The sequence below is a fragment of the Corticium candelabrum genome, chromosome 1 (genome assembly GCF_963422355.1).
Source record: "Corticium candelabrum chromosome 1, ooCorCand1.1, whole genome shotgun sequence".
Taxonomy (NCBI): Eukaryota; Metazoa; Porifera; class Homoscleromorpha; order Homosclerophorida; family Plakinidae; genus Corticium; species Corticium candelabrum.
In genome coordinates, this window is record NC_085085.1 from 9314832 (window position 1) to 9341308 (window position 26477).

General features: G+C 41.7%; 3 protein-coding genes across 3 annotated transcripts; 2 read left to right on the forward strand and 1 right to left on the reverse strand.

The window, feature by feature from the left end:
• Positions 1-296: 296 nt before the first annotated feature.
• LOC134177016 (alpha-centractin-like) lies at positions 297-10985 on the reverse strand. The gene is made up of 16 exons (XM_062643719.1): positions 10912-10985; positions 10779-10843; positions 10585-10660; positions 8506-8544; positions 8355-8441; positions 6239-6301; positions 6103-6164; positions 5840-5962; positions 5402-5495; positions 5305-5340; positions 5185-5247; positions 5022-5102; positions 4786-4879; positions 4667-4728; positions 733-773; positions 297-675 (listed from the first exon to the last, which is right to left on the reverse strand). The coding sequence occupies exons 1-16, from the start codon at positions 10957-10959 to the stop codon at positions 570-572; spliced, it is 1140 nt and encodes a 379-aa protein (XP_062499703.1). The 5' UTR covers positions 10960-10985; the 3' UTR covers positions 297-569.
• A 304-nt stretch (positions 10986-11289) lies between these two features.
• Positions 11290-16103, forward strand: LOC134188579 (uncharacterized). Its single transcript, XM_062656749.1, has 3 exons — positions 11290-11427; positions 13958-14147; positions 14836-16103. Exons 1-3 carry the CDS (start codon positions 11333-11335, stop codon positions 15682-15684), a joined length of 1134 nt encoding a protein of 377 aa, XP_062512733.1. The 5' UTR covers positions 11290-11332; the 3' UTR covers positions 15685-16103.
• A 1933-nt stretch (positions 16104-18036) lies between these two features.
• LOC134193357 (uncharacterized) lies at positions 18037-21985 on the forward strand. The gene is made up of 5 exons (XM_062662195.1): positions 18037-18266; positions 18324-18674; positions 19412-20320; positions 20379-20498; positions 20681-21985. The coding sequence occupies exons 1-5, from the start codon at positions 18063-18065 to the stop codon at positions 21719-21721; spliced, it is 2625 nt and encodes an 874-aa protein (XP_062518179.1). The 5' UTR covers positions 18037-18062; the 3' UTR covers positions 21722-21985.
• The last annotated feature ends 4492 nt before the right edge of the window (positions 21986-26477 follow it).

A 26477-nucleotide genomic window follows, 5' to 3' on the forward strand; every position in this document is an offset into this window, starting at 1 on the left:
GATGGGGGAAGGGGTGGGATGGGGGAAGGGGTGGAAATGGGGAAGGGGTGGAGAGGGGGTGAAGATGGGGGTTGGGGAGAGATGAGGGGTGGGGATGGACAGGCACCCCAACTTTGAGAACAATCTCTATTTTTGCAAGCAAACTGTTTAACAGTATTCAGTTCATATACTCCTATGGCCTGCCCCCAACTTGTGATTCGCTCTGCCACCTCTGGTTACTTAGATGTTATCGATAATTGCACATTCACTGTGAGTTATCAATAACATGCTTGTGAATGACATGTTCAAGAAAGACAAAACACTGACAGATACATTCAAAGGTTTCATGCTACCTATAATCGCATCAATTCTACACTGCAATCACTGCCATCATGATATACATATTACATATCGTCTCATGCTAACACCAATAACAAGGATTCACCGAGTATTTGCAAGTTAGCTGGAGTTCACTTCGAAATCAGTTGCAAATCCAACACATTAGCGAAATCCCTCATTTCAACTCACCCATTAAAGTGGTAACTTATTAGTCAAACTTCAAGACACCATCTATTTGCTCTGCTTGCTAATCAGTTAAATGTTTTACGATGAATAACCTTTACACCATCCTCATCAAACTCTTTCTTTGATACCCACATCTTCTTGAACGTGTCGAGTGAGGCCAAAATTGATCCCCTAAAACAGAGAAAAGTAGTAACACAAAAAGGACAAAAAAGGAACAGCACAACTGACCCAATCCATGCTGAACTTATACGATCATGAGGAGCTGAAATCTAAAATTACAATAAATGAAAGGCAAGTCAGAAGAGACTGTAATAATAAGAAAGTAGACAGCTACAGTAGACAAAAAAATTGCAGATAAAGAGAAACCTTACATACCTAATACCTATTGTCAAGAAGATCAAGCCATTGTTAGATGGCACAAATTGGTGTTCCTTTTTGTTGTGTTTTTGTCCTTAGAGGCTGTATGTAGTAGCCTTTTAGTTTTCATTTGTACATTAATCTTAAAACAATTTATGTATTAACAAGCACACAGGCAGACAGACAGGTAGATAGACTAGTGTTGCTGTAGACGTTTCTCTTTTACTGCTCATGATGTAAATGTTTGCTTTAAATAGAAAATACATGCATTGACAAACAAACAAACAAACAAACAGAGAGACAGACAGACAGACAAACAAACAGACAGACAGACAGACAGACAGACAGACAGACAGACAAACAGACAGACAAAAGGAAGACAAAATGAGACCAACTTCAAGACTAAATGGCGATCAATTGTTTCAGTGAATCTCAGCGTTGCAATGTAACGTCGTCTCAGACAAACTCATTAGCATAGTGAGATTAGAATGTTGAAATGTAGTTTGCACAGTGTAATTTTGTATGCTTCAAGACCGTAATGGTCTTGTTGTGTTAGGTTGCTCATGATGTAAACGTTTGATTTAAATGGAAAATATATGTATTGAGACAGACAGACAGATCCAAGTTGTCGGATTTGTTGTCTAACACAAAAAAGTTGCAACATCGGCTACAGCAGGATAGTATAATCAAAAGCAGATCCGTTGATTAAAACTGATTCTAACCGAGATGCAGCACAATTTCATTCAATTAGAAGTAAAGGAGCAGGAGCATGATTAGATTCCATTCCATCTTCAGAAGTTTGCACTTTCATCTTGGCAGCTTCTCTCAGATTGGGTCTACCTCTGTCTCTAACACCATGAGCAACTAAATGTGAATGTGGAAAGACACTAGATGTTGAAAGATACAATTTGCTAACATGCAAAATGAGTGGAGGCCCAGTTTGGTCTCATAATTCTGTTGTTTTATGCTGGTATAAATGCCTGAGCAGTCTACAACGCCAAAATCAAATCAAACCCAAAGATAGATATACCACATTCAACAATAGAGCAGACATTGCTGTGTTTGACTCAAGATGTGGGAAAATGTTGAGCTTAATGTGGCCCTTGGTCACCCCTGGAGCCAGGACATTCTCCAAAGAGCAGCAACTATGGATGGAGCTGCAGCAAGAAGGAAAGAAGACGTCAAACATAGCAAATATGGTAAAGAGCAGTTGGCTGGAGGATATGCTTCTGCCCTTATTCCACTAGGTTTTGAGCACTTTAGCGGGTGGGGAAAAGAAGCATCAACATTCCTCAAACAAGTTTCCAAACTATACAGATATGAAGGAAGAAACAATTCCTCAGATTATAAGACTCATTGGAGAAGACGCTTGTCAGTACAACTTCAGCGTTGCAATGCCTCGGTGTTGACTAGAAAGATGATCAGAGTAACATATGGACAGCAAACTGGCCAGAGTCTAGTTGTTCAATTTTCCATTCAGTACACTAAATTTCAATTTGTAGGCTCCAAAGGAAAGCTTTTAATTAATTGCTAATTAGCTCTTACTTGAAATTCACCTGTATTAGCTTTGATGTATAAAATACCCTGAAAGAAGAAATTTCTGTGGGAGAAAAATTGTGCATTTTCTAGAAACATTACTAGTTGTGCGGAATTAATTTGTGTGACAGTAAGGCCGTGTGCAATAAGATCATGCGCAAGGAAAAATATATGTGGAATTTATTTTGTGCGATGGGCTTGTGATCGCACAAAATCGCACGAATTTTTCTCCCGCACAAATGTCTTCTTTCAGGGTATATGAAGATTTGACAAACAGACAGGTAGACAGACAGACAGAAAGACAGACAGTCGCATAGATTTATTGATAGTGTTAGAATCAAACTTACAACAAAATTATAAAAGATAAAATTCTTTGTTAAAATTTTTGTGACCAACTGTTGTATTATCGATCCGAAGCTAAGCTAAACTAAATGATGAAGAAATCATGTCTCTACAGTAGACGTCATTTTGTGGCAAATTTTCGAGTCTTCATTTTTCTTCTGTCATGACTTTTGTTGCACCTTTAAATCTGAACAAAAAATCTTCACCACTAATAGCTGTAATCAAACCAGCATCTCTTCTCCCTCTTCATACCTAGATCTTGATGTCAGGTTCGTTAGATACTTCTTGTCTGATTCTCCCCATTTTGCGACACATTTGAAAACAAGAGGCACAACATTCAACTGTTCGCCTACTGGAAAAACAAGCTTGCCTTGTTGGCTTCCTTTCTGTCGTCTTGATGCCTATCTGCTACTCTTTCAGTCTCAGCTGATTGTGGAAATTAATCTGCACTCCATGGGTAGGCAATACCTATGTTAACGTCTGAGTTTGCTGCAGGCCACAGTCAAGAACGACAATGTTCGGTCTGGCATCTAAATATCTCTACTAGCTCCTAGATTTCTCTCGTGATGTACGTTGACAGATAGAAAGACAGTCAGACAGACAAAGAGACAAACAGCCAGACAAACAGCCAGACAACCAGCAATAATGCAAAGGGTGGGAAGGCAAAAAGTCAACGAATCACTCAGTTAGACTGGCAGCTAGACAACTTCTGACAGGAAGTCCAAAAAGCAATAGCTTCATAATACATGTATAACATACAACATGTTAGCTAACCCTGATGACATTAATTAACTAATATCAATTGTTTCCTAAAGTTCAGGCTTCAGTTTTTCAAGTTCTCCTAAAGCAGCTATATACACTTTTAGCACTCTGGGACATGTCTTATTTACAATGTGATAAAACTCCTTCTACCATTACTTTAAAATCATAATTCAACAGTGAAAAACCATTTAGTCAGCAGTTTTATCAAAGTATAAGACAGTATGACAATAACATTAATTTTAAACTTACGACCCCAATAATTTGTGCTTACAACACTCAGTGACTCTAAAAATGTGGTAATAATAGTAATAATAATAATAATAATAATAATAAATAATAATAATAATAATAATAATAATAATAATAATAAATAATAAAGTCACCGCCGTGGCTTAGTGGTTAGCGACAATGGCTACCACTCCATGGTTTGGGGGTTCAAACCCCAGTGACGACAGTAAATTGTGAAACTTGTCTGTCTTTCTTTCTCATGTTTCTCTAGCTTTATCCATGAGACTATGACTCGTTTCAGTCGTTGGGGAGTTTCTGTGGTCTGGCGAATGGTCCGTTAACGATGACGTCCAGTGCTTTCCTGGTGGTCGTTGATATCCACTAGGCGTGCTGTATCGAGTACGCGGTCACCGTAATGCCTGCAATCTATATCAAATTGGCTAGTCATTGATCGCCGTATGGACTACACGGAAACATGTACCCCGCTGGGCTCACCTGCCGGGTTGGTAGGCGCCCAGATGGGGGTAAAGACCCCACTTGCCCATTATGGAGGGGCATAACGACACATAATAATGAGAAGCTGGCAAAGTACAGCGACTTGCGAGTGGAGATAAGCCGCATGTGGCATTGTCAAACACTGGTGGTTCCGGTGGTCTTGGGAGCTTTGGGCACAGTGCACGCAGGTATTGCACGGTGGCTGGACATTATTCCAGGTCATCACAACCTGCAGCACTTACAGAAAACAGTGCTTCTGGGATCTACTCGGATCCTTCGTAAAGTCATGTCTTCTTTCTAGACAGCCGTGATGGTCTAAGTACTTCTGAAGCAGGGTTTGCTTCCGGTACTTGTAATAGACTTTACAAACCAGACTGATCTGGTTGAGCACAACACATAATAATAATAATAATAATAATAATAATAATAATAATAATCATACTCTGATCTTAATGTCCTTTGGTGCTTCTTTCTTCATTTCGCTTAGCAGTCTATCACCAAATCCTATAAGCACACAGCTAAGTGAAATAAAAGTGGCAACAGACAAAAACTATCAAATACCTCTAAATAACGTTGAACCCCCAGAAAGAACTATATTAGAATATAACAACTTCCGCAGATCCAGATCGGATTTCTGTATTGAAAATGCTAGAATCTAGACAAATTCCCAATAAGATGGTGAACGAATATGACTGAAAAGCAGAAATAGAAGATCACGTCCAAAAGTAACTGTACATGATGATGTCAAGTAAGGTTGACAGGAGACATAATCTTCATGTAACTTCAATTAATTGTACCTTATGCACACCCTGTGCTTCTTCACCAATCATATCTGGATTGAACAACACTTCTGGAGCTCGAAATCTTGCTGGTCCAACCTTATAGCCAAAACACCACAACACAAACACATTTAGTAAATCGTTTCTGTTGATTTGTCTATTACTACATTGTGTACACTACCTGTATTTCTGAACCATCAGGTAGATGAAACTTTTCCTGGTCTTGCTCTGTCTGCTGTGACTCCTATCACACATGAAACAGCTCACACACACATATACATAAGCACGCATACACACGCACCTCTTTTACAGGGTTAATTGACAGATAGCAAGCTTTCTAAACAAACAAATTTCTGAGTGCACTGAAGAGCCACACCAAGAGAAAAGCTGTTGTTCACTTCTTTTACTGTCCTGACAATTTCAAACTCTGATGACGTTCGGAAATTGTAACCTTCCTTTTTCAATAATAGCTGCAAGTGGCGAGTTACATCTCTAGAAACACAACATAAGAGTAAATGTGACATGGATTAGTATAGCATATCGCAAGACCAATCAAACAGAATATTGAAAAAGACAAACAAACTAAGGAAATGTGTTCAGCAGAAAGCACGAGTAATACGTTAACAAACCGACAAACAGGCAAATAACTGAGTGCCCAATTGAGAAACCACTGTCACAAAACAAATACAGATGCCAGCCACCTCATGGCAGCAGATGTATAGAACTAGAGACTAGTAGACATCAAGCACCTATTGCCTGTTGCTATTCCTAGAGTAAGTATTGCAATGAAAAATACACTAATCCAAATATCTGCCAAATAATGTCTACAATCTTACCGGCCAGCTACATCAATTCTCATAATTGAGTGTGGCAGAGCAAAGCCCTCGTAAATTGGAACAGAATGAGTGACACCATCACCTGAGTCTAGAACAACTCCTGTCGTCTTTCCAGCTGCATATCTAAATGCAAGAAATCAGTCTAATGATCACCATGGAAAGAAAAAAAGTGCCATGCTAATAGGTCCCTCTGCAGTGTGTTGAATAAACACCAGTACACAAGGCAGAGTAGAGCTAACAGCAAGACACTGCAAAAAACATACAAGCTTAAAACGGCCTGGATAGAAAAATACAGCGCAGGTACATTGAATGATTCAAAGAAAATCTAAATTATAAAGTACAAAATTACAATGCATAATATCCTATGCAACTATGACTATGACCACTTTAGATGCTCACCTCTGCCGCTTTCTCTCTGTTTTGCCGTGGGTTGAGTGGTGCCTCTGTCAGTAGAACAGGATGCTACAACATAAACTATGCATTAGCACAAGCATTCCATCACTAGAATGGCTATATAAATTCAAATTTCATGATTCATGTAAAACAAAGGTGCCAACTATTGCTAGGCTAGTAGCCCACATAAGCAGACAATCTCCAAAAACAAACCTTCAAACTGACTGCAGTTTAAAAATGTGCATTAGCACCTTAAAGTGTATCCTGCAGTGTAGTTTACAGTGTAAAGAAACTGTACATTTGGAATCGTCAGCTACTCAAGAAACTCCTAGTGTCCATTCCACTCATTTAGATACCAAAATAGTATCCTTAAAAGCATATATAAGCAGAAGCCATATCTATCTGACATCATTTTACTTGTATTACCTCAAACCTCAACAAAATCACTAAGTTAATGATTCATACTGTTCTGAAAAACTAAAAATCAGTAGGATTGTTATGAAGTTCTAAGCAGGGTAGTATTTACAAGGCTTGAAAAATTAGCCACAATGACTTTGTAATTTGACAGCTAAAAATTTCAAGTCACCAAAGTACATTTTAATTTGCATTAATATCAATATTTAGCCTTGCATTACCAATCATTTTTTAACCTTTCTTCGGTGATCTGTGTTTACATTCACAAATCGGTGTATGCAACATCGTTTTCACTATGAGACTATTTGTATGACATGGTGCTCTGCAGACATTATTGACAGGATACATAATCATTGACATCTCTTATCATGAACCTTGTCAATGAAAATAGTGACACTGTGAAACTACATCTTGACACCTTCCTGAGGTGTTTCTAACATGTTAATAAAAGCACATAGTACCTATGTACCTGACCTTCTAGATATAGAAAAGTCCACATTGAGCGGCATACTTTGTCTTAGAGCTGCACTAGCTGTCAGGATTACTTATAAAATACACACTCTGCAGTGTGTGATCATCAACTACAAGAAACAAGAATAGAGGACTGTGGTGCAGGTCTGCAAACCAATGCAATGCAATGCTTAGTTCCAGATTTTTCTGCATTTAGAAAACTGATTTGTTTGGTGGACAGTGAAGAGGCTTTGAGGCTCACACAACTGCACTTCTATAAGGTACAAAGTTGTCCTTCTGAGTAGATATATGCATGTGCTTGGGTAAGAACAGTGCAACATTGCTGCACTTGCCACACTTATCATCAGACTCATTCCGCTGTGGAAGAAAGTTAACCGAGTAAGCGTACGTTTTTGATAGCAAATTTCATGGCAGCGTTTACACAGAGCCTAGTGCATATACTGAAGAAAGCTTTCTTGATCCCTAGACAAAGCAAATAATGCAACCCATCATAAAAAATTACTACACATCTGTAAAGTTCCCTATTACATCCTCAACTGGGTGTGACCTTCCTGTCTGCTACAGCTGCTAGTTGTAAATGATGACTTACAGTCAGAAATTAGTGGGTCTTGTCTCACAATTCTAACTTGTCAAATGATGACTTAATGGCCTATCTTTGAGCCCTGTGTTTAACATTTTTAGTGGCTATATATTCTTGTCTAGAATAGAAAAGACTGCCCTAATTTAACCGTCTCCACACTAGACCAGAAACTGATTTAGATCGGATCCAGTTCGTGATCACCCTCAATTATATCTGCAGTGCGCATGTCCACACTGCACCTTGAACGTTATCCTGCCCCATCACATATCATGCAATGCCTGTAGATTATGGCAAATGTGTTCATTTGTGTATGTAGAAAGCCTACTTAGAGTGGTCTCAACACACTCGAAAAACTGTAGTTTGCACTGCTAAATCTCTCCATCTCCCTCCACCAAAATGCACTGAAAATACCTATATATTGCGTCAAAAACACATTCCAGTTGTTTTTTGGTGCTTCATACACACATGATTATAAATCAGCTCTGGCGACTTGAACACTAATGCATGTTAAGGCTATCGTCCACGCGTACTTGTAACACAAAATTAAATTCAACGGACCCAGATCGATCCTGATCGATATGGATGTTGAAATCACCTCTGGATGTGATTCAAGACTAGGCTCTAGTGTGGACAGGCTCTTATTAGACTACCTCATACCTCTTCTGCAAACGTATGCAGTTGGTCTTTAGAAAAGACATATTGCCAAATCTGTTCCATATCGCTCCAGTCATTCACAATACCATGCTAAAAGACACACACACACGTTGAAACAGATGACCATCGCAATATAAAAACAGCACATTCTTACCTCCATTGGATAGTTGAGACGTAACAAGCCTCGATGTTCCTGCATACACAAAACAGGTGTGCATGAGTGTAAAAAGTCATAGTGGCTGCTGCTACCCACGTCAGGTTCACAATAAAGACAGAAGATGGCACCATATCAGAAATAGTCATTAACAGTGTGTTAGTAAATGTAAACTAAAAAAATTAGTATTGTATTACCTCAATATTCAATGGCAATGCCATTATACAACAGGGAATAAGGGCAAGCCGGTACATATATAGTGGAAGAGATTGTCTCATTTTTAGGTCAACGTACACCAAGTTTACAATGCTGCATATACCTACCAATATCAAGGATAGCAACTGAGACTTAAACAGTCTCAACTACCAAGACATGTCACAAAGTATTGAAATGTAGTAAGATGCAATCTATGTCCTATATCTATGCATACTACAGAGGTCATTACAGTAGCTCAGTCTGAAGCTTCTTCATGCTCGTCTTCAACACCTTTAAGATCTTCATCTTCTGCAGTATCCATCAATCCTGAATTTGCTTCTCCCATATCCTGAGAATCCTTGTCATTAAAAACTGCACATTGTTTGCTGTGAGTGCCCCTGTTCCATGATCGTTGTCACTGGTGAGACCACATTTGTCAAACAACTTTCTTACAAGATCTTCTGACAATTCCTTCGATGACTGTAACATCCACTTGGCTAACTGAATCATAAGAAGCTCTCTTAGTCTTTCCAAATCGAGTGAATTCTTTCTCTCCAGATCTTAGCCAGTCAATCCATTTGGTTTTCATACTACTCTAGAATGGTTAAAACCGTTTGTTCCAGTGCAAATCAGCTGACCAAAGAAGCAGTGCAGTCCCACCAGGAATGACAGCAAACGTAGTTTTGTAGTGGGGGTTTAGAGGATGCAAGTATGCTCTGCTTAGTATGACTACTCTCTGTTTGCGTGACCTTACACTGCTTGGAAGTGACTAATGATGCAGCATACAGTCCGTAAACGCTTCCATTACATCATTTTCGCTTGCATCTGACATTCAGTACGTATATACCGGATAAGTAATTTCCTACATCAGGCTCACGTCGCTTCATGTTCGTAATCGAACTTACTAATTATATATTACATTTTGTTACACAAACACAACTGTCTATCACGTGCTGAAAACGGAAAAGAATCGCTACTACCATGCAACATGGCCTCAGAGTAAGCATCCTTACATGTTGGAACTTACCGGTTTAGTAACTTTCTACATCAGGATGATGTCGCTTCACGTTTTTAATGGAACTCACTATATAGATATTACATTTTGATACACGAACAACCATCTATCACGCGATGAACACTGAAAAGAATTGCTACTATCGCGCAACACGGCCTCGTAGTATAGATCCTAAGTGCGCAATTGAAAAGTCTTCAAAATCTCTAACTTGAGACAAAAATTTTAAAGGGTAACATTCGTATTTCTCTTCAATATGAGTCTACCAACATTTTACAAGCAAAAAACTAAAGTTGGACGAGTGGTGCAATGATGGTCACGTTTTGGAGGGCTTCAGGTTTGGATCATAGACAAAGGATGGCATTGAACGCTTATAGTTTGGTTTGTAGACTTCTTCTTTCAAGGTCACGTTCCCTTGAGTACGACATGAGTCAGATTACATTTGTTGAGATAATTGATAAACGTTGCCTGTCTGTCCGACAAGGTTAAACTTGAATCAATATTGATTATTGGTTGACTTCTACATTGTTGGCTGTTTGACGTTTGAGCAATTTTTTCTTGGCTCTGAAATAAAGAGCATGACTACAAACCAACAAACTCCCTTAGCCAAATGGCTACTCATTGAAAATTTCCAGCGGAAACACTGTCTTATGGATTCTAATTGGGATTTGTCAGAGAAGCACTTTAGACAGTTTGTCGAGAGGGAGTGATGTAATGTACCTCGCAATCACGTGATCATTATCATAACTAATCATTTGCTTTTATACATTCCCCAATTAAATGTGTGTGTGTGTGTGTACACATCATTACACTCTACTACTGTAACAACTAACTTTCCGTAAATGTCTCTTACAAAGATTCGAAGATTTTACCTCTGCCTTTGGTCCAATAAAAGTCGACCCTTCCAATGCTCCTGCCATCAATCTCAAATGCTTTGGTCTTCCCAAACTGCAACAGCAAGAATGTGATCATCACATAACCACAGTGCACTCTAGCTGCGCTCCAGTCGCTTATGCGCAAAGCCTATTGATTGTACACAAAATAAGAATTCAGAAAGAGTGCGTACAAGTTGGGGAAGCGACATTTCGGTGTCTGATCGCCGGCAAAACCCGCCTTTATCACACCAGAGCCCTGAACAACGCCAAACAACAATACATATGATATATCACGAGTTAACGCGACCATCTGTGTCGTCTTACATTGTCTATGACCACAGGCTGGTTCGCTAGCAATGCAAAATCTGACATCACCAAGTCTGCAATTAATCATTGATTTTAATTTGAAAGCACAGCCTTGAATTTCGGACCTCGGCTTGCTGCTAAACATGTGTAAGATAGGTTAAGGACAGTTTCTAAAAACTCGAGAAGTGTATAGACAAACGGCGTTATGCTAGTACGGAGCGGTATATGAGACTAAGCAAATTTCAAACCAGAACAAAAGAATTTTGTTGGTTACACTAGTGTGTGTACCTAAAGTCTGTCAAGATGTCTAGCAGCAAGGACAAAATTTGTTTTGACAATTTTGTTGACAAGTTTTCGCTTGACTTTATATCCTAGATATTCGGGCAGGCCGAAAAGGCAGCAAGACGGGTCCTGATGCTACCTAATCCGGGCTCTCGAAATGTTGAAAGTGTTTCTCTTGCCCAAGATTTGTAGGTCTACCGCAAGGCTCTGGCGCAAGACGTCGTCTTTCACGACAGGTGATCAGAGCGGAAGGTTAGTTTTGGTTAACATTGTGTCAATCTGTACTATGGATATCTGTAGTCAGACTTTTTCATACATTTTGCATGTGCGTTAGACGTAATTAACGATACTTCGAGGTACAGTTGAAGCTGTTGTAGAGTGTATAGACACATTTGCGTGGGTGCAGGTACGGGCTATGTAGCTACTTGCAAATTGTGTAGTGTAGCTAATTGACCACAGTAGGTGTACCTAATTGTGGACACTCCCCGGCAATTTGAGTTACAATTGCTGTTTTCTCTGGTAGCCTGCACAAAGAGCAGTGGTGGATGTAGAGGGGGTTCCTGGAGTTCCGTGGAACCCCCCTAAAATTTTGTGACGTCATCACACGGAAATAACCGCGTACCAGCGGTGGTTGTTACTTCCTGGTGTGAATTGCAGCTCATGTTTTAGTTTTAAATAACTTCACACGGAGGTGCAATACAGATTATGAACTTTCGACGTAGGTCCATCATCGTCGGACAGTACGAGTGAGTCATACAGTACTCCTACTCTTTCTACATTAATTTATGATAACTTGTTTTCAATCCTAGTTGTCCTCCAACAACATGTTTCATTTACTTTCTTGCAATGACAATGTTTCAAAGTAGTTATTTTCTATCTCATGAAAATATACTTCCACCTTTGATGGTCACAACATTCACAATTTCATGAAACCATATATGTCTATAGAAGCTTTCTTCGGAAAGAAAAGAAAAAGCGGTAACATTGCCTGTCTAGCGAAAGACATGTATAGGCTTGCAAGATTAATTCAAATTCTTCAGTACTGTAGATTCATTAACGTATACTTCAGTTCTATGGTATAGATGATTAAATAGTTAATTTTTATCTGGAGGCATAGCTGATCCTAACCTTTGTGACGTCACGGAACCCTCATTCGAAAATCCTGAATCTGCCCCTGAAGAGACCGGGAAACATGTCCGATATACGCACCAATGTTTAGGCTTCGTAACGGTACACCTGTAAATGTCAGCTAGCGCACTAGCACAATATACGGGATAACGTCTGTAAACAGCCTGGATACGGGTGTATCCTAATTGTGGACGTTTTTGTCTGTCACAGAAAGGGACTGAGCCTGAGTAACAGCTGGACTAGATACCTGAATGGTTGCCTCACAAGATGGTATTTTGGGCCACGATCAAAACCATGTTCTGTGGTGTATCACCTCCTGTGTAAAATGGCGTCCTGCCTTTCAAATTTGCAGAAACCAAGTGTTCTGTCTACGACACAATGCAGGAGACGATCAATCATGTTTAGATGAACGTCTGAACTGTAAACTGTGGGTCTAGCATCTTTTTGCATTGCTGGTGGAGCTGATTAGTGATATCAGACAAGGTAGCTTTGACCTTTCACCTATTCTAGGTGAGTTTGTAGGTTTTCATTTTGTGTCTCATTGTTGCCAGATCTAGTAGCAGTGAAGACAGTCATATTCTGACTGGATTACTAATGTCGCTGGTATTGACATTCCACCTACTTTGTTTGTTCTCATTTCATACTCTATTGTGGCGAGATGTAGTAGCAGTGAAAACGGCTAGATTGTCAGCGGATTACTAATGTCTAGATCTAGTATGAGTGAAGATATTCAGGTGTTTACTGGACTGGAATTACATGTTCGCTCCATGCACATAATGTGCTTCTTTAGCACATTACAGTCAACGTAACTAGGCTCAAAACTTTACCAAGGTACTCGATAATTGCTCAACTAACGTCAGGGCACTTTCATGATCCAACAAAAGATCGATTTGTATACCTCGAATTTGTGGACATGATGGGGAGAACCTTGTAGGTACTAACAGTTTGCAGGTGAATTGTGGCGATACACAACAGAACATGGTTTTGATTCTGGCTCGAAGTACCAGCTTGTGAGGCAACCATTCAGATATCTAGTCCAGCTGTTACTCAGCCCCAGCTGCTTTTTGTGGTGGAGAAAAAATGTTCACAATTAGGATACACCCCCGTTTGGGCTGTTCACAGACGTTATCCTGTATATTTTGTTAGTGCGCTAGCAGACGTTGTGTGATTCTAGTCATATAGGTATCGTTCCAAAGCTTAGACATTGGTGCATACATCGGACATGTTTCTCTCTCTCTCTCTCTCTCTCTCTCTCTCTCTCTCTCTCTCTCTCTCTCTCTCTCTCTCTCTCTCTCTCTCTCTCTCTCTCTCTCTCTCTCTCTCCTCTCTCCGTTGAAGGTTACCCGAGAAACAGCATTTGTAACTCAAATTACTGGGGAGTGTCCACAATTAGGTACACCTACCGTACGTTACAGTGTTCCTAATTGGTGATCTCAATATTGCTTGTTATTCTTACTACAATATTACTTGTTATTTTTATGCACACAATTTGATCAAGCTTGTCTCTGATCTATGCATGTACATGCACGGCCGATCTGGGTTTAATGAAATCTAAGGGTGATTCAATATAATTAATACTCGGGTGCAGACTATTTTGTGAATCATTTCGTCTCTTAGACACGTACAGTACACTATTAGTTTGGTTTTTGTCCAGGAGTAGAAGTTTGACGTTTACTGGGAAAGGACAATGGCTGTGGAGATTTATCCAAGAATCAGACAAGAGCGATGTGCGTGATATTAGCAATGAGGCTGCAGGAAAAGATGATTATGTATCTCTACTCATTGACAAATGGTTAGGACACAAAAACTTTTATGCTCTGGGAGCTGAAGTCGACAAGCGCTTAGTAAGGGTTAAGCATTTATAATATTCAATATGTCAGTTGTGTATTGAATGTCTGCAAACTGATACAAATTACACTAAGTAGATATAATAGCTACACCATGCAGGCAGGCTGGGTGACTGGCAGGCAGACTCACAGACAGAGACAGACAGACAGATGACAGACAGACAGATGACAGACAGACAGATGACAGACAGACAGATGACAGACAGACAGACGGGCAGACAGAGAGACTCTCAGACAGGCAAGCAGGCAGACAGATAGAAACACAGACAGACAGACCGACCTTGACAGTATGTTTAGTCTTGCTTGTAGTAGTGATTACTTGTGAAACTATATGAAACAGACCGACAGAAAGATTGACAAATATACAGAGATAACATGTGCATAAGGTACAACTTAATTGACAGATATGCAATCAAACAAGCACATGGAACAGTAAGTTGAGTGCATTTTAATATTCTGAGGTTCTAAGTTTGGTCTCACTTAAAATATTCACCAGCATTCACTTAATTGAATTCAGTAACATAGTGTAGAATATTGTCGTTCTTTAGCTGGTCAGTTTATAGCAAACGTTGTACTACTTTTGCACAATTACGTGGTACTGTATTTTTTGCTTGGGTAGGCATGGATAGGATGCATCATAGTGTTGTTGATTGCTTTAATTTAACAAAATGTTTTGATTTATAAGGTACACGTAGTTTGCTACTTTTCTCAGGATGGCGGGAAATCTTTGTATTCCTGTGGGATCCGCACTCACTCGCTGTTTCAAAGAACGGGAAACGTTACCTCATCACTATTACCAGCAACAGAAACACTCATCATTCACCAGTATGAACCCAATGTGGCAAAGTTAAGACTCTGTATTGACCCAACTAACGATCGGTCAGTAAGAGTAGCAACAAGGTTGGGTTACAAACAACTGTATTGCTATGAATGCTCACGTTATCGGCACCACAATGCAGTCGAAGCTGAAGACAAGATAAATCGACTTTATAACAGTGTGGAGAAATATATAGTGAAACCTTTAGAACGCGCATCAGACTTCCATTTAATTGGACCAAGTAGATCTTTAGAGGGACTGGAGATAGTTGATAGTAATCTTTTTCCAGCAAGTGTGTTCTTTAGTCCAGATTTTGTTTTTACGGCTACACCATCAAATTTGGAGATTATACATGAACAGTTGGGATACCATATTGTTGTTGGTGGCAGAGAAGAATCAGGTCATTGGACACCTAGAGCTCTTAGCTATGGTGGCAAAGCTGAGTACACACGTAGTCCTACATGGTCAAGTACCCTGACAGGAGTCTCGATAAATGACACCATGCCGCTGTTGCTCAAACATGTTCAGTTGGCACTCGACTGGACTTTATCTATTGGAACCACACCTAAATTACAAATGATATGGTGTTTCAACAGTTTGGAAGTCCAGAAACAATGCCATTATGTTCTTAGTGATTTGTTGGGTTTTGAGGCTGCTGAACAATTTGCAGGAGATGGCGATTATAAACAATTTGGCATTTTTGAACGTGATGTATAGTATTTGCTCATTATTGCTGAGACTTTTCAATGTCACTACAAGTTCATGGATCATGAATTTTTGATGTTTTGCTTTGTGAATATGGATATTGTGTGCTCTCACATCAGATTACAGAGAGCACTTGAATGTGTGGGTGCTGATGTAAGGAGCACCATACACTACAGCGCTCAAGACACATTTGGTGACAATTTAGCAGACCAACCTGATCACGTCTGTTAGGAGAAAGAGACATATAGCAAATCTGCTAATAGGTGCGTCAGACATGCGCGGATGTATTAGGCAACTGATTCTACTATTTCACTGCTAGCCTGCTTTATATATGCCAATAGGTTGCATTACTTTTTATGAATAACATTGAAATGCAGTTGGTTTGTAATCAATCCTCTTTTATTATATTAATTAAAACAAGAGCGCTCGATCGGAAAGAGTATATCTCCGCAAAAATCCCACAATTCGGGTAGACGGTAATAACAAAACCCTATGGTTACAGTTTCAGTTAGCGGTAGCGGTAGCAGTAGGGGTAGAGACAGGTTTAGTTAGGGGTTGGGTGGGGTAGGGGTTGAGGTGGGGTTGGGGTAGAGGTGGGTAGGGGTAGAGGTGGGTAGGGGTAGAGGTGGGGTAGGGGTAGAGGTGGGATAGGGGTAGAGGTGGGGTAGGGGTAGAGGTGGGGTAGGGGTAGAGGTGGGGTAGGGGTAGAGGTGGGGTAGGGGTAGGGGTAGGGGTGGTAGGGGTGGGTAGGGGTGGGTAGGGGTAGGGTTGGGTAGGGATAGGGGTGGGTAGGGGTAGGGTTGGGTAGGGGTAGGGGTGGGGTAGGGTTGGGGTTGGGGTGGGGTAGGGGTTGGGGTAGGGGTTGGGGTAGGGGTTGGGGTGGGGTAGGGGTTGGGGTGGGGTAGGGGTTGGGGTGGGGTAGGGGTTGGGGTGGGGTAGGGTGGGTAGGGGTGGGGTAGAGGTGTGGTAGTGGTAGAGGTGTGGTAGTGGTAGAGGTGGGGTAGGGGTGTGGTAGTGGTAGAGGTGTGGTAGTGGTAGAGGTGTGGTAGGGGTAGAGGTGTGGTAGGGGTAGAGGTGTGGTAGGGGTAGAGGTGTGGTAGGGGTAGAGGTGTGGTAGGGGTGGGGTTGGGTGGGGTAGGGTTGGGTGGGGTAGGGTTGGGTGGGGTAGGGGTTGGGTGGGGTAGGGGTGGGGTAGGGTAGGGTAGGGGTAGGGGTAGGGTAGGGGTAGGGGTAGGGTAGGGGTAGGGTAGGGTAGGGTAGGGGTAGGGGTAAATAGGGGTAGGGGTAAATAGGGGTAGGGTAGGGGTAAATAGGGGTAAATAGGGGTAGGGTAGGGCAGGATAGGGGTAGGGTAGGGCAGGATAGGGGTAGGGTAGGGCAGGATAGGGGTAGGGTAGGGTAGGGGTAGGTGGGGTAGCGTAGGGTAAGGGTAGGGTAACGGTAGGGTAAGGGTAGGGTAAGGGCAGGGGTAGGTAGGGTAAGGGTAGGGTAGGGTAGGGGTAGGAGTATGGGTAGGGTAGGGGTAGGAGTATGGGTAAGGGTAGGTTAGGTTACCATATAGCTATAGTTCGGTAGTTTAGACTTTAGTGGTTTCATGTGGGAGGCTTATAATTTTTGTAATTGGTTGAGCAGTGGCGTAGGAAGATGTTCACGAGCGGGGGAGCTGTACCGCGTGGATGTCAGAATGAGTACCTCGCTTGCCAGACCGTAAACAGATTTGCAAAGGTCACTGGCGCAGAAAATTTCAATCTCTACGCTGAGCGAGGGGCTTAATCTACCCCCGCCCCCCCCCGCTTCCTACGCCGGTGTTGAGTGATGTGTTAGCCCTGCTGTATAACCTCAAACCTACTAGCCGTGCTTGATTTCTTAGAAAATTTGGAAGGGCCGTGACAAATCTCTGCGAGGCAGATTTTCTGACGGCTGGACAGTTGTCTTAATTGGCCCAATTTAGTAAAAGTTTTATTGTATATATAGGAGGGAATCCAGGACTTTTCACTGGCAGTGGTAAGCACAAGCGCACTGGTACCGGGTAGTTGCAATTAACCACGGGCTTAATTAAAATCTGAACTTTTCTGATATGATACGATATGACATATTTATTCATAGGGAGGACCAACTTATATAGAATGACTACTGCTATAGCATCGCTACTGTACACACACGCAGGTCAGGATTAAGGCCACAATCCGATTTCCTAGGAAATCTGTCAAAATCTATCACGGCCGGGACAGATTTCTTGCTACACCAACTTCTGGCAAAAATGTTCACGTAATCCTGCAAACAGACAAGCAAACCGAACCAAAAGCGGCTTCTTTTGCGGAGGTAATTAATGAGTTGTAGTCACGTGAATCACGATGTCTGGAGTACCATACTTGCGGCTATTTGTTTTCATGACGGCAACGATATCTCAATCGGTAAGCGACGATCCTATAGCAAACTTCGATAACGTGCAGGTTTGGGATTGCAACCCTGGCATTCGACAACGATGGGAGATCTCTCATTCCAGCTACCCGCAAAGCAACATCTTTCTACAATCGGATGGCAAAGTGCTCGACATTTTGGGTTACAGCAACGATACGGGAGGTAACTTACAGGTAACAACGCACCTTTTAGCTAGTGTATTGCTGTCACGTGACTGTGAGTACGTCCAGGTTTTCTCCAAGACGAACACTCCCTGGAATCAACAGTTCCTGTATAATGAGAGTACAAATCAGATAGTGAGTTTAATGAACGGCAGGTGTGCCGAAGGAGCCGGTTCTGCTAATACTTCTGGCACCAACGTTGACATGGCACCTTGCAGCAACGGTAAAAACCAAATGTTTGTGTACAACAAGACGGACATGACGTTTAGATATGGAATTAATTCGATGCTATGCCTGGATGCTGGATCATCTGCAAATTGCAGCGTAGCACCCAATAGCGGATATCCGTACTGTAACTCTTCATTAGATGCCAAGACGAGAGTTGACGACTTGGTGTCGAGGATGACTCTTGAAGAAAAGGTGAGATTTTCACACACACATCACAAAAATTAATTTAGTTTGAATTTCTCTATACCTTATTCGCGTAGTAACGCCCTGGGTGTCTAGAAACGAAAAGCTTTTTCTGAGCGTATACTAGGCCATGGGCGTTATTTTGGTCCTAAGCGCATACATGGTCGCTAAATGCTGTCGTTTGGCCAGTCATCATCTCAACACTTGAAGACTCTGCTAGAAATAGCACAAATGCTTGCAATTACCCATTTTCAAGATCAAAGGCGCTGGTATCCGTACAGCATCAGCATGTATACACACAAAAATTAATTAAACACTACACACGCAAACCGGAGTGGTCGGCCTGAAGTCCGTCAAAAGTTTCAGGATTGGTAATTGCAACGAAGACATGAGTCTAACGGTATGTACTTTCATTCAACACTGACACCAGCTCATCAAACGCACACAGACGGAGACGAATGTTTTGTGGACCCATTTTGTTTTGTCTGCGCATGCGTATACTGGGCTTATACTTGGGCACGGGCATTTTTCGGGCTGAAAGTTCTGACCTGACGCACTTGGGCGTATAAACGGGCATGGTCGTTATTTCGGTATGGGCGTTATTACGGGTGAGTATGGGTATTTGATCTACTTGACTCAGGTTAGATACTTGTTCTATGGATTTTTGTTTATTTTTCAATTTTTTTCTTATGTAATGGTCGGTACAGTTTGCAAGACATTGCAATAAATTTTAACAAATTCTGTAGGTTTCAAATATGCAGAACAGCAACAAGGGTGTCCCGCGTCTTGGTGTACCCCGATTTCCTTTTGCGGAATGTCTCCATGGTGTTCTCAGTGGCTGTGGCTCAGCAGCAGAAGGGAGCACTGGATGTCCGACCTCGTTTCCTAGCGCCTTGGGTCTCAGTGCCACCTTCAATCACAGCCTTTGGCTGGAAGCAGGAAAAATCGTGTCAACGGAAGCTAGAGCTCTCAACAACCAGGGCGTTACGGGAATGGCTTTCTGGGCCCCTGACGTCAATCTGTTTAAGGATCCTCGATGGGGTCGTGGTCAGGAGGTGCCAGGAGAAGACCCTTATCTCTCAGCAGAATATGTTGCTCATTACAGCAAAGGACTGCAGGGAATGGAGGAAGAAAAGTACTTAAAGATTGTGTCAACTTGCAAACACTTTAGTGCATATGACTTGGAAAATTGGAACGGTACGGATCGATTTCATTTTGACGCCAAAGTCGAGGATCGTGACTTGGTCGAGTACTACTGGGTACCATTTCGAAGTTGCGTGGAAAGAGCTCACGTGCAGTCCATCATGTGCTCATACAATGCAGTCAATGGCGTTCCAAGTTGTGCCAATTCGCTGTTCCAAAACGACATTGCAAGAGGAGAGTGGGGATTTGACGGGTTTTTTGTGAGTGATTGTGGAGCAATAGGAGCTATCATGAACAGCCATCATTATACCAACGACACGGACAGCACTTGTAGAGCTGGTGTACTTGGAGGGACCGACCTGAATTGTGGATCATTTTATGCGGCTAATCTTGCGAATGCCGTAAACAAGGGAGCAGTTCCACAAGCTGCAATCGATGCAGCGATTAGTAGAATTTATCACGCATTTATCAGACTAGGAGGCTTGGATCCACCTGAACTTGTGTCTTACAAGGTGATGATATATAGTAATCTAGTTGCCAATAATCACTAATGCTTGGTATGGTCAACAGGCACTAGGACCATCTGATGTTGACACATCTGCTGCTCGTAAATTGGCGTACGAAGCAGCTCAACAGCTCATTGTGCTTCTTAAGAACGATGGGAACATGTTGCCTTTAGACACCAGCAAAGTAATGATCAACACACACACACACACACACACACACACACACACACACACACACACACACACACACACACACACACACACACACAATTTCACACTGCACACAAACACACGCAAGCACGCACTCACGTACACACTGACGAACGCTCTAGTATAACTTTGTTGTAAAACGGTTCGTTTTTACAGTATCATACCATAGCTGTTGTCGGTCCTCACGGAAACGCAACTCAAGATCTTTTGAGTAACTATCACGGCACTAACACTCTTGTCAACTCTCACTCTCCGCTCCAGGCTCTCACCAATGCTCTGGGCAGCGACCGTGTCAAGTACTCGAAGGGCTGCAACGTTGCCGACACCGGCACGTCGGGCATAGCCGATGCCGTCAATGCCGTCAAATCGAGTGACGTGGCATTAGTTTTCGTCGGACTAGACCAATCTCAAGAAAGAGAAGGACACGATCGCACCATTCTTGATCTCCCAGGTGTACAACTGCAGTTGATACAAAGCGTTGTTGCAACCAAAAAGCCGACCGTCGTGGTACTGATAAATGGAGGGCCACTGGCCATCGAATGGGTGAAGGACAACGTGCCCGCTATTATCGAAGCGTTCTATCCCGGTGAAATGGGAGGTGACGCCATTGCTGACGTTCTGTTAGGAAAGATTAGTCCGGGGGGGAAACTTCCCTACACCATCTATCCTTCGGAATTCAACTCGACGAGAAGCATGTTTGACATGAGTTTGAGAGAAAATGGTGGAATCACATATCGTTATTATACCGGAAAAGCGTTATGGGAATTCGGATTTGGCATGTCGTACACTACGTTTGAATACTCTTGGATGGACTCGGAGCGTCCACGACGATTGTCTACTGTCCTGGCCGCGCAGGATGGCATCAATTATACCGTCAACGTCACAAATTCTGGACATATGGTTGGCGACGAAGTCGTTCTGGGATTTATCAATAGTTCTGACGAGGCAGACGCTCCAATTCGTGAACTGTTTGCATTTGAAAGAGTTCATTTGAATCCTGGCGAGTCACAGGTGGTTCATCTCACGGTACCACCTCAAGTTCTGTCTGTGGTCAACAAAAATGGAGTTGAAGCAGTGGTTGAGGGCAAGTATTGCGTAAAGATAGGCAGCTTAGTGACAGAATTTGTTTTGAACGGAGACGTACACGTACTTTTCGACCTGCCGGCGGTGAAGAAACGTCACGTGTCCGTACTGTAAGAGAGTTGGATATCTCAATGTTAACTGGTCTGCTTGATTTTTTGTGGTTTACAATGTCAACTATCGTAGTTTTTGCTTGTCACTTTAAGGATGTTGGATGAAACTTATAAACAAGTTGTTTTAAATTGCGCTGAACTGTGTATTGTCGTCTGATAGTCCTGGGGCCCACCCTGAAAATTTCTGTCCGAAAATATGAGTTAAAACTGAACATTGGAAGTTGTTCTTTATGCTTTTGAAAGCAAGAAAAGTTGTATTTCGTTTTTGAAGAAGTGTCCAAAGTGCGATTTTGTATCCAACCGTGTTAAAACGCTATATAGTGCGCTAAGCTTTATCATGGCAAAGTGTGTTGCACGTTTCCTTCGTTAGACATCCAGACATCCAGCGTAACTGAAAATAATGGAGTGTCCTGCTGCGCCACTAAATAAATCGTACAGTTAAAACGTCTACGTTGACACTCTGCTTATTTAACTAATTATTTTGTGCTTATGCCTAATATTAAATTAAGGCGCTAACTATAGTTAGCTCACAGCAAAAACGTCAATTTCAGGAAGATACTGTTTGTACGTCGAGCAAAGATCCGACCAAGAAACAATTGCTCAACTCGTACGAAGAACAGTTTTTCAACAACTTTAGCAAGCTACGTACTTAGATGCTCTGATAATTTTTTATCGAGTTGTTTATAGCAACAGTTCCAAAGCTTTGGGTGACGTGTAGTTTTTGATAATTGTAGCATGAAGGGTGCACGCTATGTATGGGCTTCCTAAACGTGTAAATCATGCATATAGTCCTCTCTAGCAAGAAGAACTGTGCGGCTCCAGTGTGCATAGTCTAAGTACATCTTATCATGAGACGCCTTTCCTTTTTGTAATTTTCGCGTTAGCATTTTTTGCGTTATTGACCATGTAATAAGTAGGGTTCGTACTAAATGACGACCGGTTAATGAATACAAGCGTTTTTCTAGGCGGAGAACACATATAACACAGTAGCTCACCATACCGTTTTTTGCACAGGCAGATTAGCTATTAATATTACTTTGGTTAGTAAATTTCTATTATTATTAGATGTTAGTTAATTAATTTATCGTTGTATGCATTCATGATATACCTCATTTACAGAATTAGCAGCCCTTGACAGAATTCTCTTAAAGTTAATTAATTTAACGTTGTATGCAAGTTTATATTGTTGCATGAGTTTGCATGCATTTTTACTCCGTTCTGAATAGTTAGCAGTCAGACAGAATTCTCATGAAGAATTTCGTTCAGAGTTATATCCCTGTCAATAATATTTCGTTCTGAGACTATTGATTGTTGTATAGCTAGAATCCCGTTGAAGGCAAAGAAAATGTAACGGAGTTTCCCGTTTCCAAAAATCCCGTTGATTGGATTATCGATTGCTAGTATTCTGTTGAACCCATTTCGACAGTTCCGTTGGACGCCGCGTTCCTTCGAAGACGTTGCTTCTGCCGTTGCGAAGGAAAGATGTATGAAACTTGGCATCAATTTGACGAGAATCCCGTTCTGCAATATATCTGAGCAGCAGGAACTTGGAAGTCATGTGCAGGTACGTACAGTACTCACCCAGATAACTTGTTTCCCGTATATATACCAAGTCACGACTAACAGTACTCTCGCCATTTCGACAGTCCCGTTGAACGTCATCACTTTGAAGACGTTGCTGGCATTGCTGGGAACAGGTGTATCAAACGTGGCAGCTCTTCGACTGGCGTAGACGGGCAAACCACGGTGGACATTTTTTGTGACCCGGATATAGGCAGACAGACAGACAGACAGACAGACAGGCCTGAATCTCTCAGCACCCAATTTTTTCTCATTAGTCTTAGTTATAATATAAGTTTTTTAGTTTGCTGTAATGGTAGCTTTTAATGAACATTAGTCTAGTTGTATTACTGTCGTTCTTTGCAGAATTGTATGATAGTTTGATGTAAGAAATAAATAACAGACAGACAGACAGCCATGCCTCAACTTCGTGCCTCTAGTTATGGAACACTTCGGTCGTTGGGGGAGACAAGCACAATCATTCCTGTCTCAATTATCTCAACTAAATAAAAACATCGACCTTGGTAAAAGTGACCAAGATTTCAAGTGCTCCCGGAGAAGAAGATTCGCTGTAGCTCTCTAAAGGTGCAACGCAAAGGTTCTCATCCAGAAGATGAACCGCTCACGAAGCAAAGAAAATGACACTAGTGACATATATAGTGTCCAATTGCATGCAACCTAAGTTGATAATTTTTTAGAGACCCGTGTGGGTCTAATTGATACATAACGGAATTTCGTATCTATAGCTTGTAATAGTTTATATGTATAAAATATAAAGATTTAATAGACAGACAGACAGACAGACAGACAGATAGACAGACCCATTTTGGAAGATCTACAGTCTCACAACAAAGAAGTAACAATTCTGGCTTACCTGGATGACGTTTATCTCCTTGGCAGCCCTGATCAAGTATTTCATGTCTTTGAAAGGCTGAGATCTGCCTTCAGCGACATTAATCTCATGATTGAGGAGAAGAAGTGTGAGATATACTGTTCCTCATCACCGTTGCTTAACACCATCTCTGAGTCAACTTCCATACCAGCCACAAGTCAAGGATGTAGAATTCTGGGCACACCTATAGGAAGCTCATCGTACATCATCGAATCTTGCTCTGATGTTGCACAATCAGGATCTAATTTGTGTGGTAAGATGTTGCAGCTGCAAGACCCCCAGTGTGGCATGCTCTTGCTGAGACACTGTCATGTTACTCGGATGAACTTTCTATCACGAACTGTTCCACTTAGACTTTTGGAGTCCGCTGCAGCCATCCATGACACACTGACAAGATCAACGTTCACCAATCTCTTGGGTAGAGGCAATCTAACAGACAGGCAGTGGCTTCAAGCAACTTTACCAATACGACATGGAGGATTTGATCTCACAGCTTTAACATCTACAGCACAATTTGCATTTCTTTCTAGTTGGGTCTCAACCCTGCATACAATAGCAAAACGAATTCCTGATGCTGAGCGATTGCTTGATGAAGTTCAGAATTCACATCATTCAAATAGTTCCATCAACAGAGATTTGTGCAATGTTTTGCCTCAAAACAAAACTCTCGTAGAAGTTATCAACGACAGGAAGCAACTACAACACAAGCTGACTGAGGAATACATGAAATCTCTGTCAAATGGTTTTATTCAGAATTCATCTTCGACTAGAGACCAATCTCGAATGAAGTCCTTGCAAGGCAAAGGTGCAGGGGCGTGGCTCCTGACAGTACCATCATCATCATGGCATGCATTATTATCTCCGTGCGATTTCCGCTTGGCATCCTTGATGAGACTGGGCTGCCAAATGCCTTTGGCTTCTGGTCAGTGTGACTGTGGGAAAGAATTAGACTCAGATGGATACCACCTAATAACATGTAAGACTGGGGGCGGCCCGGTAATCAGCCATAACAACATGGTTTCAGCATGGGCAGACTGTTTGAGTCAACTGCAATTACATCACGTAAAAGAACCCAGGGGAAGGTATGTCAATTCTGAAGACAGATCAGACATAGTTGTATTCGATTCGGCATCGGGGATGGATCTTGAATTGGATATTGCTCTAGCGAATCCCTGGAGCAATGAACTAGAAGGTTTATCAGCTACAACTCAAAGAGCAGCGGCAACCAGAAGAGAAAATCTGAAGATCAAAAAGTGCCTATAGTCTTCGAAAATTTTGGCTGTTGGGGAGAGAAAGCTGAAGACTATTTGAAGGAACTGTCACAGCTATCAAGAGACGAAGACGGAAAGCCAAATGCATCAACCTTCAAGACATACTGGAGATCTGTGTTCTCTGTGTGTCTACAACGATCAAATGCTAGAGTGATTGACAGAAAAATAAATAAGATTGTTTCAAGAGACAGCAACATAAACATAAATAGTTGTAGGTAGAACCAAGCCCTATTGGCTTGGGTAGTATTTAGTTGCTTTGCTTAGATGGTGTATAATAGTTCAATGTTTGAAAATATATGTATTGACAGACAGACAGACAGACTGACAGACAGACAGACAGACAGACAGACAGACAGACAGATTCATTTATTATCATCAAAACTCTACGTATGTACAGGAAACTTTCAAATATCTACCAGTCCTTCATAACTAAGCAAATTATAACACATTAATGGACTTGGCCTACAACATTGCAGTCAAACATTATGCCACTGTCGTTTGTACTGCATGAAAATCTCGACAGCTTCCTCGAAATCACTCTGGCGTTGCATCTCTGAAGAATGATGGAAAATTGCTTTCTCCAGAATGCCTTAAAACGTTGAGCGCTGTTAAAAGGATGTGCATGAGTGGTATTGTAGCTTTGCCTAGATATATGAGACAAAAACTTGTGTGCGTGCGAGCCCCACAAACCAAAATGTTCAAAGACTAGTGGAACACACTTGGATGATAAACCACCATGCAGGACCTCTCCTGAGTATTTCTTTAGTTTCTTCTCCTCTCTTACTTTTGCAGCATACCCTTCTTCTCTGTGTGCGTGGTTGAGAGCGTCCTTACTCCATGGGTGTGCTAATGAAACATCCACGTCAAGATTCTGTCCTGTTTCAGAATCAAAGAGTGTCATATCACACACAGACACACACAGACACACACACACACACACACACACACACACACACAGAGACACACACACACACACACACACACACACACACACACACACACACACACACACACACACAGGCACACAGACACACAGC

What these genes read in the sequence shown, in the direction of transcription:
- LOC134193357 (XM_062662195.1), top strand. Translation starts at nt 18,063, where the DNA reads ATGACGGCAACGATATCTCAATCGGTAAGCGACGATCCTATAGCAAAC. An exon ending in GGATGACTCTTGAAGAAAAG is followed by an intron (nt 18,675 to 19,411) that starts GTGAGATTTTCA and finishes CAAATTCTGTAG; the next exon opens with GTTTCAAATATGCAGAACAG. An exon ending in CTGAACTTGTGTCTTACAAG is followed by an intron (nt 20,321 to 20,378) that starts GTGATGATATAT and finishes TATGGTCAACAG; the next exon opens with GCACTAGGACCATCTGATGT.
- LOC134177016 (XM_062643719.1), bottom strand. Translation starts at nt 10,959, where the DNA reads ATGTCAGATTTTGCATTGCTAGCGAACCAGCCTGTGGTCATAGACAAT. An exon ending in AAATGTCGCTTCCCCAACTT is followed by an intron (nt 10,661 to 10,778) that starts GTACGCACTCTT and finishes TTGCTGTTGCAG; the next exon opens with TTTGGGAAGACCAAAGCATT. An exon ending in ACAGAGAGAAAGCGGCAGAG is followed by an intron (nt 6,165 to 6,238) that starts GTGAGCATCTAA and finishes TTTATAATTTAG; the next exon opens with ATTTTCTTTGAATCATTCAA.
- LOC134188579 (XM_062656749.1), top strand. Translation starts at nt 11,333, where the DNA reads ATGTTGAAAGTGTTTCTCTTGCCCAAGATTTGTAGGTCTACCGCAAGG. An exon ending in ACAGGTGATCAGAGCGGAAG is followed by an intron (nt 11,428 to 13,957) that starts GTTAGTTTTGGT and finishes GTTTTTGTCCAG; the next exon opens with GAGTAGAAGTTTGACGTTTA. An exon ending in CTGAAGTCGACAAGCGCTTA is followed by an intron (nt 14,148 to 14,835) that starts GTAAGGGTTAAG and finishes TTGATTTATAAG; the next exon opens with GTACACGTAGTTTGCTACTT.